The sequence below is a fragment of the Melozone crissalis genome, unplaced genomic scaffold (genome assembly GCF_028551555.1).
Source record: "Melozone crissalis strain CALT ecotype California unplaced genomic scaffold, PUWL_Pcris_2 ptg000023l_1, whole genome shotgun sequence".
Lineage (NCBI taxonomy): Eukaryota > Metazoa > Chordata > Aves > Passeriformes > Passerellidae > Melozone > Melozone crissalis.
This window is the reverse complement of record NW_026535801.1, coordinates 14,794,414-14,810,932: the sequence shown is the minus strand read 5'-3', so window position 1 is coordinate 14,810,932 and position 16,519 is coordinate 14,794,414. Positions and strand designations below refer to the sequence as shown.

The 16,519-nt window shown below is 34.7% G+C and overlaps 1 protein-coding gene across 4 annotated transcripts in view; it reads left to right on the top strand.

Moving 5' to 3' along the window:
• Positions 1–16,519, top strand: part of HYCC2 (hyccin PI4KA lipid kinase complex subunit 2) — a 49,684-nt gene that overhangs the window by 9,012 nt on the left and 24,153 nt on the right. Inside the window, exons 1-5 of one of the 4 annotated variants that reach the window (XM_054278375.1) lie at positions 4,122–4,212; positions 4,875–4,981; positions 9,359–9,461; positions 10,326–10,404; positions 11,427–11,528. In XM_054278375.1, coding sequence (XP_054134350.1) covers positions 10,354–10,404; positions 11,427–11,528 — 153 coding nt within the window. In that variant the 5' untranslated portion in view covers positions 4,122–4,212; positions 4,875–4,981; positions 9,359–9,461; positions 10,326–10,353. Of the gene's footprint in view, positions 1–4,121; positions 4,213–4,874; positions 4,982–9,358; positions 9,462–10,325; positions 10,405–11,426; positions 11,529–16,519 lie in introns of those variants that run through there. The other 3 variants (XM_054278378.1, XM_054278376.1, XM_054278377.1) reach the window with 3 other exon arrangements.

Genomic DNA, 16,519 nt, shown 5'->3' with positions numbered 1-16,519 from the left:
ATAGAACTGATTACAGAATATAATTGTTAAAATATGTAATGAAAATCTTAAAGTGCCAATTGGATAGCTGGCAGATAAGGCAAAAACCATGAGGATTTTCCCTCCAAGTATGAAACCCTTGCTGCTCAGTGATAAGAAATAATTATGGTGTAATCATCTTAACCTGCAAATCTGAACATAATTGCAAGTACAGGGGTGTTAGGTCTGGGTGTGTATTTCCAGAACAGTTTTTTCATGTGCTGAAGGAGTCACATGTGGACTGTGCACGTTGGTTTTGGCTTGTTCTTGGCGGTGTGGGTTTTTCTTCAGGTTTTTTTTTGCCTTCATACTGGATCAGCCCTACTTTTTGAGAAGTTACTCCATGTTCTCTCTGCAGGTCCACTGTGCATTTCAATGACCTCAGTATTTCTAAACCTTCTGTCTAAGTTGCCCTTGAAAGACTGTTTTGTGGAGCATGCTCCATGAAAAATGAGTGTATTACTTACACCAAAAATGTGTAATCTAGCATTTCAGGTGCCTGCCGCTTGAACTTTGGTAAGCGCTGCTGATCCCTATCAGCACAATTGCATAGGGAAACAGAACAGGCTTTTAATTAAACTCAGGCTTTGATTAAAAATTTTTGATTGTGTTTGAAGAGAATGAACTGAATTTGCTCTATGCCAGTATAACTAATAAAAAAGTAGAAGGTCATAACTGTTGCCCAGATGGGCAGTACCTGTAAAAGATTAGAGAAACTGTTTATGTTTAGTATAGTTCATGTGGGTGAATTTCATTTGAAGTACATGTAATAATTGCTCAAAGATGATTAATGTTGCAAAAAGTAGTAGTATGACCCCTAACAAGTTTGCATATAAGGCCATCTCTGGTCTTCTACCTACAGTAAATTTATTCCAGAAACTTGAGGAAAGGAAAAGCTCTGTTTTACCAACTGCTTTTGAAGGTGGTTTGTTTTGTTGGGTTTTTTTTCTTTTCTTTTTTTTTTTTTTTTTTAAGCAGGAAAACTGTTCAGTAGTACAAACAAAAACCCAGAGTATCTCTGTGTATGGATGAGGTTATGTAAAAGTGCCTGAAGATTAGAACATTGAGTCCTCAGTGAGGTTTTTTGGAGTGCAAGAAAATATGTTTGAAAACCTAGGACACTGTAAAATTAACCATCTCTACATAAATTCCACTTCCGTGTCTACACAAAAAACTTGGGGAAGCTTAGCTGTAAAGCTTGCTGCATGGATTTTCAGTGCTGCCTGTCAAATCTGTAATTTTTCATAATCTTGAAAGACTCAAATTTTCTGAATATACATTGGGACAGTATTAGACAAAAACTTTTAATTTTGTTCAGGTTATGAATAGAAAACATGTATGAAAATTGTAGTGTGCATTTAAGATCCTGCTCTTGTTTCTGCAGTGTTGAGGGAAGGAGGAAAAAAGGCTGTGTATTCCAACTGGAGTCATCAAGCACCTGTGGAAGGCAGTTTTCTTTTTGTCTCTGTTTTGTTCTGTTGTGGTTTTACACTACTTTATTTTTTATACTGGCCTATAGCTTAGATGAATGAGAAATATTGTGGAAAATCTTGCCTAATATGGTGCATGAAAGATTGGGCTGATTTAAGTTGTTTCTTCTGTGTTTATGTCATGTTCCTAAAGATATTATATATGAAGTTTTGCTCTAGAAAAAGGATTGTTTAAATTTCAGATTAAAACATCCAGAAAAACCATCCAAACACCTTCCCCAAGTAATACCCCTACATATGTTAGTAACTGAGTGTCCTGTTTAAAAATACATGAAAAATGAATAATTTCACAGTAAAATATTCATTAGTCCATTCTTGTGACTGGTTGGTTTGCATTCTGTTGTAATGTTGGTTTAAGAGTAGAAGAATAATGACTGTAAACCATATGCATTGTGTTTAACTATTCAGCAGTGAAGATAAATTATTAAACTCATACCAAGACAAAGGGGGTACCTGGTGTAGTTGTTGCACTAATTTACATTTACTACTGTTTTAATTCTCACATGGTTATTTCACTGAAAAGCAGTTTATGCTTCTAAGTAATGGGCCACAGAGTGCCAATTATAGTAAACTGAGTTTCAGAGCTTCATGAGAGCTTCTAATAAGGTGATGAAAAAGTGTTACACTTTCTTTACAGACAGAGGTTCTTTGCCTATTTTCTGTGAAAGAGAGTCCAACAAAGGCTGTGTAATTTCCTGCTCTGGAGGAATTCTAGTAGTGAAGTTAATAGTAGGGCTGGTCACAAGCATCAATTTTTGTAGTACAATCACCTTAATCAGTTGGGTCAAATATCTTAATCATTGGTGTTCACACAGCTCTTAATGGATTGCATTATGTAGAATTAACACGGTCAGGTACATGTTTTATTTCTTGTATGTGGAAATTCTGACTTGTACAGTCTGTCTAATCTCAATATAAAATTAACAGTGGTTTTCCCTCTGTTTGGTGAGATTGTTCTTTGCAGTTCTTAAAACCCCTCTCTAACTTTCAGAAAACTAGCGCGAGACTGAAAATGACTGACACTGGAATCATGCTGTGATGTGTGACATGGGAGAAGACAAGTTGTTTCCTCTGCAGTGACAGTTGGAAGTAATAAAGGCAGCTACAGTTTTAACTGTGAATGTTGCAGCAGATCTTAGATTTCAGAATTCTTGATGCCTTTTTCTAGATTTTCTTGCTTCACCTCTGAATAGTGAACAGTCTCTGTATGTGACTGAAGTCCTTCTTGTAAGTGTGTAGGGTTCAACGTGCTCACATATTCCATTGGGTCAAGCAGAAGAGATCTGTGCTGTCCTGAAATTGTGTCATCTTGATGAGTCGTGATCAGTGATGTTTCTTTTAACTACATTTGTTGAGTTTGCTTTTTAAAGTCTGGGAACTTGTAATGGAAAGGTAAGACCAGCATATCAATCAGAATTAATTTTATCCTTGAAAACCATGCATCTTAAATGTGAATGAAGCATCTGAGTCAGATATGAAATTTATGGCATCGTGCAATAAAACAATGTCCTAATTCTTATGGATCTTTATATTAACCCTGCCATTTTGAAAGTTCATTTGGAACTTTGTATTCTTACTGCATCATTTTTAAAAGTCAGCAAGATGACATAATTTTAGCTATAACTGAGGTAAATTCAGATAAATTTGGAGATTACACTCATTTAAGAATTTGTGAATGTGTAAGTAAGTGTATGGATGGGGGGAAATTTGTCACTTCAGCTTAATCTATTTACACTCCTCTTCCTGGAGGTGGAGGCTTTACCATCTGGAAGCTGGAAAGATTAGAATAAGGGATTTCATTACTTTCAGCAGAGGAGCCTCTGGGTTAGATCTCTTTGAGAATAGGGTAGAAAAAAGGAGGTTAGGTAATTAATGAATATGTAACCTAAATTCCGTTTTGTGGAAATTACAGTTGGTAGAGAATACTGCGAAGAGAAATATATACTGGTACTGGAATTTAGATATGGTCTGGAATTGACTTCAACTTTTCGATGGATATTTTTGTAATATAACAGACATTTATTTTTCTCAAGTGATGATTTTACAGCTCTAAAGTGGGAAGCTACTTAAAATATTCAGCTGGTATTTCTAGAACATTTCTGCACGAATTTCTTTCCTTTACAGACCATCTTAGCATAATGTTTGCAGTCTTATTCCTAAGTGCATGCTGGGGAGGTTTTGGTAGTGTGTCTTTTCATTGATTTGTTTTGTTTTGGGTTTGAATTTTGTTTTGGTTTTGTTCCCACAGAAATTCTGTTTCTTGATTTCTCTTAGCCTGTGTCTATTCATTTTTAGTAGTTAGCACTGAGTGCCTTAAAAAGACCACCTTAAATGTGATTTTGCAACTGTTAGTTTGCTGAGGCTTTTTTCTTAGGCTCCTTCTTTTACTATGCATTTTGCATCTTTACTTATCTAGATTTAATTTACTTCATGAACCAAAACCATGAAGGAGAAGGTGTTTGGGAAGGGTAGAGTTACACGGAAAGTAATTTGCATGGAAATGTTTTTGTAAGTAAAGAGGTTAATGCAGACAAACTAGCATAGGAAGAGTTACTGCACATGAACTGATGCAAAGGGAGGACAGACCTGTATTGTCTGGCGTAGGATGGGTGATCACCAGGATCCTGACAAGAGAATGTTTTAGGTTTTGTGTAGGATGACTATGTGAAGTTGTTTCTAAGGAAACTGGTGCTGAGAGAACAAGGTAACTTTTCTGTGGCTAACCTACGTGTGTGTGTATTTATATATTTTAAAGTGCGTCAGGTCCTTATAATAGAATAATTAATGTGTGTTTTGTGGTATTTAAGGCTGCAGGATAATGTCTTTATTATTATTGTTTCCAAAATCCTGTAAGTAATGTAGAGGAGTGTTTTCTTTGAATGCAAAAGATAAATTTCCTGTTCCACATTCTTGATTATCTCAACTCTTTTCTGCTTTATTTGCTGCATGAACTCCTAGGAGAGGGATTTAGCTCTGAGTATATAACTGTGTTTAATTCAGGTTCTGCTTATTTGCCTTTATGAGGCACTTAAATTTTTCTCTGTAGAGTAATCTGACTTGGGTAGCTTTCTACAACTACTCTGTGTAATACTATGAAAACATCAGCCTTAAAGTTGTTTTTTAAACTGTTATATAGTGTCTGTTTTCAGTGTTGCATTTTCATTCCCACTGCCCTAATTGTTTATCTTCAGCAATTTTGTATCTATAAAGTAGTTTCACTGCAGGAATGGTAAAAAGATAGAAGGTTGGCAGCTGAGCTTTGACGTGCTTGAAAAGGCAAAGAAGATAATTTAGAGCTTAAAATGACTTAGAGGAGGCTTTTCGGAACAGATGGGCTGTACCTTTTCTTTACCCCTTTTTTGGCAGCTGCTGAAATTGATGTGACCTTTTTGATAAGAAATGGATCTTACTGTGCAAGTATGGTACCATGAAAGTTTACAAGACTATTATCCATCATCTTTGACTTCTCTGTGGTAAGGCTTTCTCCCATTGTTTTCACATACCTTTCTTTGTTGCTGGTATCCAAAAAGAAAGCTTTTTATTCTGGCTTTTACTAGTGAGTCAGAGTGGGCAGGGAAGTAATGTCTTATCCAAGTTGTTTTGCATGACTAAGGCTTGTCTAATAAGGCTGGCAACCTAAATCCCACATAAAGAATACATCAGCATTTATATTTTAAAGTTGGAATGCATGCCTGTCTGCTGATGCTTGCAATTAAATTACCTAAAAACTAGAGTTGGAAGAGTGCCCTTTCTATTAAGGAGAAGGCTTCAACTGACAATTTAAATTAATAACTGTCCCCGAGAGGATTTGCTTCTTTCTGTCTTTGTCAGTTTTTACCTTGTTTCTCCGTACTCTGGAGCTGTATGGCCAAGAGAATTCTGGCAGAATGTTTAAACCTGTTTCAAATGGCAAGTTTTAGTTGGAGCTCTGATTTGTTGAGGACAATAGTTTTTAAATGTATTATTTTATGTTCTTACCAAAATGACAGTTTATGTAAGTGTCTACTAAATATGATTCTGGCAGAATAATGTGTTTATGTATATGGATACAGGGAAATCACAAAGGTATTTGTACTATATATATCAAAAGAGATGTATATTACAATGCATATATTTTAAGTAAGTACAAGAAGCCATCCACCAAAATTGAACATTTGCAAGGCTGGTTTTATTTTTTCTTGGGATTAGATTAGCATGAGAGTCAGACCCTTTTCTAGTGTGGAAACAGGCCATACTGTGGCTGTTTAATATCTTCTGGTGTATAACTTCAGAGTAGCTGGATGAAGCTTTATACACCTATATACTGAGTGGTTAAGCAATGAGTGGCTGTTAAGAGAATTTTTTTTGTAAAACATGTCAATGAAGTGCTAGTTGACAGCATTAAGTTTTCTTCTTTACTCTTCTTGTTCTACCACAGAAGTAACTATGTAAAACAGGTATTACAGTGTTTACCTACAATAGCTTCTTATTGTCCTCATAATATTTTATGGTAACTTACAGTGTGGGATGCATTACACTGTTAACAGTCTAAGATTTCTATCTTGGTGCATTCAAACTTTTATTTTTTATTACTCTGTTACAAGAAAAAGTCCATTCTACCTTCTCAGCCACTTAATTCCATGAGCTTCTAAGACAAGGAGCTCTTTATTTCCTCTGTTTTTAAAAAATTATTCTCATATCCAGGTTAGAAGTTATTTTTCAAAATCCTTGTCTTCAACTGCTTCTTAAATATTTTTCTGCTTTATACATATTTCTTTTGTTTGCAACAAATGTAGGCCAGTATTTCAAATAAGAGCATATTACCAGTTTTGTATGCTCTACTTTCATGTTTTCAGATTTACTTTAAATGACTTTGTGTGACCAAGCATCTTGATTTATTGTCTGGCTGCTGATGCATTCCTGAACAGATGTTTTCATTGCATCATCAAGTATATTACCTAGCCTTTTTCCATTTAGTCTTTTACACCTCTGCACTCAGGAATAGCTCGTCACGAGAAGTTCAAATTGTGCTTTTGTTATCTGCATTTATCAGCATGTTGCCTGGTTTTCTTCCTCCAGAGTTTCCCAGTCTCATTAGTGTGGGTGTGTGGTGGGGAAGTTTCTTTCCTGTGTATTTCTGGCCACCTCATCCCATGTTGTCTTCTATCTATTCTGCTTTCCAGGGTGTTGATCGTGTTTAACACAGGTGCTCTTCTTACAGAGCTATGAACTTGTTGAATCAAACAAACTGAAAGTGTGTTTAGTTCAGAGTAAGGATGCATTCTTGATGCTTTCCACACTATTTTTTTTACAGAGGCAGCATGGAAAAATCTTTCTTCAAATATATTTCTTTCCATGCTCAGTAATCAATTATAGATACGAGAGGAGTGTAGCTTGGAAGAATGAGCTATAACTGATATTAGTTTTCTGTTCTTGTGGACTTGTCACTCCATAATGTTCTCTTACACAAATGGCACTGTGAAGAAATCATGTAGCAGGAAGTTTTATTCTTTTGGCTGACACAGTTCAGGTGTTAAATGCAAATTATTCTTCTCATGGCCTTTAAGGTAAAAACGCATAATATTTTCATTCATTGTGCAACTAGTATGAAAATTGTGTTGTATGCATTTTGCTGTGTAGTATAAAATGGCCAAGAACTGGACTCAGTTTGAAGTGCATGTCCTGTAATGTAATCTCTCCCATGTATGTCTAAACCAGTATAAACTACTGGCCTCTTTAAAACAAACATACAGACAAAAACTCTGAATAAAATACACACCATCAACAAAAACCCCTCTGCATACTTGAATAGCGATATCTTCTTAAATATCATCAGTTATGAATATCTAATCAGTGGCATTTTTTTTCTTTCTAATCCCCACTGTTATGGTTGATAGTGTAGCAAGTGGTAGTGGCTGAGATTATCTGGGTAATCATTGTGCTGTTGCAGATAGATTTTGGTTAGTCTTGGTTTAAATGCAGACTGGTAAATAATAATGTATTCAGTATGTGTTTCTTCTAAATGTAAGTGAAAACAAGCTCTCTGATGAGCACAGTTGACCCTTTTTTATTTCTTTTATTATAGTCAAAAATTCTTCAGGAGTTACTTGAGTTTTTCAAGTTTCATTATTCCACTAGAATATTGTTGGAATAAACTTTTTTTCAAACTTTTGTATTTTCAAAGGGAACAATACTGAGAATGGTGAGTTCACCATCCGCAGAGGAATGTAAAAACCCACGTAGATGTGACACTGAAGGATTGGTGGAGTTGGCAGTGCTGTATTGCACAATGGCTGGACTCGATGGTCTTAAAGGTCATTTCCAGTCAAGATTACTCTATGGTTCCATGATTTGTGTGCATAGCATGATCAAGGAGAGTGCTCTGACTTGATAAAATTCTGTTTGTTAACTGTAATTGGCAGATGCACAGTGCAAGACTGTGACTTCCTTCAGAACAGAGTATTATAGCTTTAAAGTATAAAGATTCCAGGTCTAATTTAACAGCCTTATGTGTCATACTCTGCTCGTTTATGCCAAATGAGTAAGTTTAGGAGAAAACATTTAAACTCTCATTTCAGGTGCTTTTATGGGCATGATTTTTGGTAATTGATTTTTTGTATTTGATTTTAACATTGAGTGGCTGCATTCCTAATTATAACTTCTCCTGTTCCATGCTTTTGTATGAATTCAAACTTGATTACTTGTTCAATATTTAAGAACTCTTCATCAGACCATATGTAAAAATATTTTGGTATATTTTATTTTTACTGTTACTAATAACTAAATTTTTGATTTGTTTTTTATGGTTCCTATATACTATAAGAACCTTTGAATCATAGTAGAAAAAAATAATAATGTTTTTAAAATAAACATGAGAAATCCCTTATATTCTCTGTATTTTGTTTGCTTTGGGAGACATGTGAACACTCTGGAAATGAAATTCAATACTTTTGGTTCAGGCTACTTCAGCCTTGAATAAATATGCACAGGGTTTAATGTATTGAACCAGTTTACTTTAGGGACACACCCACACAGTGTTGGATATATTTATATTTTCCCCCCAAAGGTATAGCAAACCAGGGAGTGAGTGTAAACATGAGGTGTGCTTTCCAGATGGCCATTTGAAAATCCCAGAGTCATCTGTGTGTGAGGCTGGGGCAGTTCCTCAGCTGCCTATCTTGCCTCTTTGTACAAGTCCTTAAAATATCTTTAATATTCGGGCAAATAATTTTAAAGGCAGAGACAATTTGTCCTAAAACGGAACTGGCATAGCCAGACCAGATGTAGAGTGCTTCTGCATTGATACAGCAGTTGTGGTTCTCAAGCTGATTTACATGGGAGGAAATTCCCAAATAGGGAAGCTTGAAGCTCAATGCATGGCAAAACCACTAATATACCTGAAGTTTGCTCCTATATGTGTTGTTTTCCTCAGGCTCACTATGAAGGGATTCTTCAGCTGAAGGTGAACTTTAGTTTGATGCCTGATTTTCACAGCACTGAAATTTTGGCTCTGTAAGGAATATGTACCTAAGAAATGATAGTATGGGAGAGTCTTTAATATATTCACATTTTATAAAATTATTGCTTTCTTCTTTTATCTTATGTTGTTCTTTGTAAGTATTGTGCCTCACTAATACAGAAGGATTTTCTACATAAGTGACAAAAATCTTTTGTTTGGATGAAGGCAGTTCCTCCCTTCCTCCTGCTAAAACACTGACCCTTTTTTTTGTTGTTGTTGTTGTTTTTTTTTTCTTGTGGACTTAGGAATATTTAGTAAACTTCAATTTGTAAGGCCAAAAAATACTTGTTTTACTTTACTATATTTTTTCCTGATTTTGTGATCATGATATGGGTTTTTTTTTGTTTTTTAGAAAACGGGGCAGTACTTGAAGGCTTGACAAATGCATCCCAGGTTGAAAAATTTCTGCATTCCTTCTCCTCTTCCTCCTTTAGAAAACTGACTTTTTTAAAGAGGTAAAGTTTAATGTTGCATGTTTTTTTCCAGGCAGAATGAACTAGAACTCAGCTTCATGTGCTATGATGTTTTAAGTTAAATTATATACATGTATCACTCTGACATGGCATCAGGATGTCTTTGTAAACTTTTGTTTGCAGAGATCTAATTAGTTCTGTTATTTTACATAATTATTTTTCAGTGCTTCTGCTGAAATAAGTCACTCAAGTGTTACTTGAATTTAAATTAATGTTATTTCTGAATTTGTTGTATTTTAGGATGTTTAAACACGCTTCAGAAATCTGAAGCAGTTCCTTGCCCACAAGAGAGTTGGTATTCTCTTAATGATTTCCTGCCAAGGACCATTGAAAAAATGATACATTAACTCAAAAAATGTGTTGGGAAGCCTTTTATCTTATTTCACTTCACTTTTCATTTAACAAATACTGATTGTTCTTAAATACAAATAAGTTACAAAATAAATACAAAAACAAGTAAGTTCTGACAAGAGAATTGATGATTACAGTCATCTAGTCTGGCTACCAAAAGGTCATTTATTGTAGGACTTCCATGATGTAACTTGTATGTAAATTTTGTTGAACCTAAGTAATTTTCAAAACACAACGGAAAGACAAGTGGCCTGAAGCACTGAATCCTTCTTTTTCCTCCTTCCCCATTTATGCAGAGCATTTTAGACTGAACAAAGAAAACAGTTAAATTACTGTTAAATAATGGGACTGATTGTCCGAAATGCAACCTTTTAAATTGTTTTGTATTATATAATCTTATTGGAAAGGCATTAACAGCTTTTCATTGGGGAGGATTGTAAAAAACTAAATTTTCCTACCATAACTAATATTTAACTTCTTATTTTTCTTCTAAAGGTAAGAGAGAAGCAAAAGAAGTAAGAAAATGCTGGGATCAGAACGAGGTGTGGTGGAAGAATGGCTGTCAGAATTCAAGGTGAACTGGGAAGATTAATGATGTCTAAACCATTGGCTCAATGCCACCAAACATAGCAGTGGGGCTTTTTAATATCAAATAATTAACATTTTAAATTTCTATTACTTGATCTTTCAGTTTCTTATAATTCATAAACATCCAAAGGTCTGTATGATTGAGTTGACTGGTACATAATATGTAATGCATAATTCTAATAAGTAGTTTATTTTTATTGTTTATTATTGCAGAACAGAACACTACAATAGCAATGTGGTCTTTTAAATGTGTGTTTTGTGTAGGTCAAGCTGTTAGAATTTAACTAACAGCTGGATACTGCTGCCCAAATTTGCAATTGAAGAACTTTCAAATTTAAAAATAATTAGTATATATTTATTTGGACTTAAAAAAAAAAGAAAGGAAAATACTTTACTTTTCCCCCTCCCCGTGAGCTGCATAAAATTAATTGTTTCATCGTGAAGGATTTGAAGTATTTTTAAGCTTTTTTGCATGTTGATAAATATGCTGAGTGAAATACAGGGTAATGCATAGACAAGAAAACAGGATTTCATGACTGATAAGAAATTATTCTATTATTTAAATTAAGAATTAGTAGTTCCTCAATCATTGATGAGAGTAAGTCATCATGTGCTGTTGTTGGAAATTTGCTTAAGTTCCAAGGGTGCAAAATCCACAAACATGGTTGCTCAGGGAAGACTCGAGACTGTCCATGCTCATTCTATACTCTTGACACCTCTTGAATAAGTTGAGTTGATTTGATGAAGTCTTCAAAAAGATCCTGTTAAATACAGGCTATCAAGAAAGAGATTCCTCATACCAAACTAAAGCAAATTATTTATGGAAGATGAGTCTAAACTGTTTTTGGATTTAAGCCTGGAAGTGGTTAAGTGCTCCCAAATACTACGTGTATGGAGAAGGGCTTGTACTCAACAGTTAGGTTACAAGTCTGAAAATTTACTGAACTTCAGGACTTTTCTTGGCTGTTGGGATGAGACTTCATTCTTTTTTTTTTTTTTTTTCTTTAGGCATTACCTGAATCACAAATTTCCAGCTATGCAGCTACATTGCACCGAAAAAAACCACTGGTACCAGCTCTTTATAAGGTCATTCAAGACCCAAACAACGAGGTAGGAGATTTTAAAGAACTATTTTTATTCTCATTCCTGGATCTTTCACCTCTACAGTAACAGAAAGTAAGTTACTCTACTTACTTTCTAGTAAGACACAATCTCATCTGCTTCCAAAAATAATGTTTATGCTGTCTGCTGGGTTCTCCTTGCCACAGCTGACTGTTGTGGTTTTTTTGGCATGGGATAGTTTTGGTGTTTTGGTTTGGGGTTTTTTTTATTTGGGGGAGTTTCAAGCTTGCCTTTTTTTTTAGGTTTTTTTTTTTCCAGTTCCTAGAAACCACCTTTCAGTCATAACAGAGACAAAGTAGGCCTTACAGTGAAACTCAAAAAGACCCATGTACTTCTTGTGTGGTGGCATGTTGCAGTGGAAAATGGAACCTTTTTTTAAATGCCATTAAGATAACAAGATCTTCTCATGCTTATACTAATATCACTTCTGTGTAATTTGGTTTACACTGCTGTAAACAAGAGCAGAACCAGGGCCCCAAAATGTAAATAGACACAATGCAAACTTAGCTTACCCTTGTACATAATTCATTTTGCAAATGACATTAAACTGAGCTTTGCAACCCATTGGCTTCTGTGAGGAGCATTTCTGGGCAAGTGTGTGAAAAATAACTTCTGAATAAATTGTGCAAGCATACCATTCTCTGACATGTCAACTACTTTAGATAAAATGCTTACAAATACTTGGTGTATCATCTGTGACTTCTCATATATTTATAAATTAAATGGGTAGTGTACACAGCAAGGAAGTTCTTTATTTTCCCAAGTACAGCTTAGCTGTTTTAGAAAGCTGAGTGCTTGATTTAGCTTCAAGGAGATTGCATAATGCTCATGCAATTAAAAAAAAAAAAGGCTTCATAGCTGTCAGCTTCATTTCAGTATTATAAATAACCTGCATAGTGACCTTTTTCTTTGTACTGAAAAGCTGCTGTTATTCTCTCTTCAACCTGAAGCCACCATTGCTGCTATGTATTTGTGTAGACTCCTGAAAATGTAAAAGGTTCTCATTGTTTTGAGAATAAGCATTTGATTTATTTTATTTAAAGAGAAAAGAACCAGATTTGCAAATCTTTTTAGGGTGATCTTGTGTTACTGCTCACTGGTGCTTGTCACTCTTTGGAACAGCTGTTTCAGTTTCAGCCTGATTCTGCTGCCGCGTGTAAGATAAACAATCCTAGACACAAAGATGTCCAGCTTCAGGTTCTACTTGTTAAGGCAGGATGTATTTCCTTGTTGTACTTCTTCCAAAGTTATTTGCTTGTGAGGAATATAACCAAAGTGAATTCATTACTTTACATAATTGTGTAGTAATATTTTTCTCTAACTAAGAGGGGTTTTTAAATATGCTTTATAGGGCATTATTTGTTAGAAGGGTAATTCATGGCTTATGAAGATTAAATACATGTGGAAGACTATTACAAAAATGCTGTTTCTGGGTTCTTAAATGTGATGGACAAGTAATTCTTTAGTGCAATTTAATCATAAAGTTGGCGGATTTTTAAAACTTCTAGGAAGTGGCAAACTGTTCAGGGCAAACAAGATTTTTTCTAGAATCACATCATTCTGTCTTGATAAGACCAGGATTATTAATTTTACATGGAATTGAAATATTTAGGAACCAAACAACCAAGCTGTTTCTCTCTTTTGCAGGTGTCTACTGTTTGTGAGCTATTAAATGAGGGCAAGCATATTGATAAGTTAAATACAGTTGTTGCTATTTGCCTTTGAGGAAGTGCCCTGATGTTTTTAAATATAAAGATAAAGATGACGGGAGTAGAAATTTGCTAAAAGTGTAGAGAGTGGTATCGCTCATAAACAATTAATTTAACCAAATAATATATTGATTTTTGTGTGGTATTGGAATTCACAAGGAAAGTGCTTTTGAAGTTCTGTTTTTGAGATAGTTTTATGATTTTTAGAGTTGGTTTATGGCTGTAGACAATACTCTATGGATGTCAAGTTACTGCACTACTGAAATTCAAATATTGAATATTCATGGGGTGCTAATTAGGTTTAACTCAGGGCAGCTATGAAACAGAGTGAGATCACCTTTGTAATGCCAAGCAAGTCCAGACCCAGTACTCTTGAAATAATAAGTGGTTTCACCCATTATGGTATGGTTAAGTCTAAAGTAAGCATATTTTATTTTCTGCAATTGAATTCTTCAGAAAGGCAAGTATTGCAATATTTGTCATTGATTTTCTAAAACATTATATTTAACTTCAAGATATGACTCTTAGCATTTGGAAAACTTGTAAAATAAGCCAAAGGAAGGCTATTCATCGTCTTCCTTAAAACATGACTGGTTTGCATCTCTGAGGTATAAAATGAAGAGTGAAAATTAGATCATTGACGCTCGCTGCATGTTTAAGCCAGTAAAAATGTCTTTTTTTTAATGCTTTTGCTGCTTATGCTAATAGGAAAGATCTTTAATTAAAATTTTGTTTGTCAGGAAAAAGAGAGGATTGTAAGAGATATCTTAATTTGGATTTTTTTTCTGATTTCTGTGCTACACAGTTTGCTTTAACTTTGGACTGATAGATCTTAGGGATTAATTAATGTGTGCCAGTTCATGTATACACCCATTACTGGTGACAAAAGCTCCATTTCCTCTGTTTATCCTCTGTCTTCTCAGTATGTGTATTCAGAGAATTACTTGGAAGAGGCTGGCTCTTTGGAAAGCCAGGTAACTAGGATGTAAGGAGAACATTTGTTCTTTCTCAGAGTGTCAAATTTTGTGTTTCCAGGTGGGAGGCTATCATAATGTACTTTGATGGGAAAATCCTGGGTGGTTGTGCTTTTGAAAATATTGGTGTTGTAGCATCTTTGTGATGGCAGCTTTTTCTTGTGGAAAAAGCGTACAGCTTTTCTTACAGCTCTGAACACAGCACAAGTGCTTTAGTAGTCACAGGTTTTTACCTATGTAATTGCAGTTGTTAAACATTTTCCACAACAAATATGACAACTACTAAATATAAGGAGAATTTGAATGCTTGCAGCACCACTGACTGGATACTGCTTGTATTTTTCTAGGGAGAATGTCTCCCTAGTCTTAAAAGACTAATTTTATAAAATTTGCATTTGAATGTAGGTAGAATAAACTTAGTAACTGCTCTGGTTGAGTGTCATCTGACTTAGCTAAAATAAATTTTTCTTTTCCACTCTTTTTAATGGGACTTGGGTTAGACTGGCTGATTTCAAATAGGAAAAAGCTTTAGGCCGCTGTCATCTCTAATCTAATACGAGTACTATTTATAGCATTGCCATTGTATATATCTGGTTTCAGATAATATTTTTAGCTTTTCTTGCACTTGTCATCTCGCTGCAGATATGCTTGCATGTTTTGTTTTCAGAGGTTTCTTTTTCTTCTTTCTGTTCTCATCTTAATCATATTTTCTTTGAAAGAAAAAATCTACAAATTTATTTAGTGATGTCCAAATTACTTTGTAACCACTTTTTAAATTTGAACATCTGAAATATGTTAGGCCTTTCATAAAGCAAGGATACAATTCTATTTCTGAGGATTAGAACATTTACTGTAACAGTTGGTTTTAAGAATTATTGTCACTTTTAGATAGGAGTTTCTACTAAGTAAATAATGATTAAGAAAGTATATACCTATGCCTCTTTTGAACATAAAGTGCTATACATGTATGAAATACTGTAATAAATATACTACCAGAAAGCTGTACCATTTTTTCCTTTAAGTGACTCTAATAGAAGCTTTACAGAGTTCAAATTTCATTTAGATCCCAAGCCAAAACTTAAGTGGCTGGTTATTTTATATCTTTCTATCTATCTGTCTTTCTATAAATGCATATAAATATGGATGTCTATGCCTATAGACAGATTTGTATGACTTGTAAAAATCCATTTGTTCTAAATGACTGGACTTGTCTCATTCTGTGTCAACATTGTCAATGTCCTCTTTCTTCACTCTCCTTGTAGAGTCTCTCTTTGCTTCTGTTGTAAACACTGGCCTCTAGCTTAGAGTAAGAAGTCTGTCAATCAGACCCTTGTTACACAAGGTACTTACACCAGAGCCTTGTTTAAGAAGAGATTTCTCTGACAGCTGAGTTTTATTTTACGTAAATGTCATGTTATGGCTTACGTAATCACTGGTTAAATATGGTGTGCTACATTGACTGGAATATTGTGTGAAGTGAAATTCAGAAATGAAACTGTTTCCTGGGTGATGCTCTCTTAATAGATAATTCTGTCAAATTTATGTTTCATGTTTGTGATATACCAGTGTAAAATATCTAAGTGTAAATATGGGTATGTGAAATTGTACATTGGTAGAGCTTTATGGCATTGCACATTTATCAAACATTCCAGCTATTCACTTGCAGAAATGTTGGTCCCTCTGTTGTTAGCAAGGGACTCCTAAGTTTTTTAAGAGGATGGATGGTTTGCAGTAAACCACAGAAATATATCTTTGTGCAGCATAGCAAAAGTGTGACTCTCAATTCTACAGGAAGTTTGTCATACTATGATTATGATGAATAGACAAATTAATGAAAAAAGAATGCATCAAAGTCCATGAAATATGCTGCTAATGCTCTGAAAGTCCCAGGTGCATATGCCTGGGAGTGAAAGGAGGGTCATATATGCCTTATCTAATCTGTATGTCTGTATGTCTAAGAGAGCTGCATGAAGCATGTACTGTTAGAATGAGGACCTGAGATTCTGGCCTCTATTTTCTGTCTCTAGCTCTTCTATATGAATATGGATGCCTTAGGTTACATGTATGCCCCTGTCTTTTTGGGCAGTGAATCCCAGAAATAGTTTCCTTATGTCAGATCATCACATTTAGTACAACACAATATTAGATAGTGGTCACAAACATTACAAAAGTTTGTAATGGAAATTTAAGAAATTTTTAGATTTTTTTTCTCCTCAAGTTTTGATTTTGGTAATAAAAACTTGATTAGTCATGGGAAAGAATGAGACTGTTCAGTATGGTTCTTTCCGCTTTTTTT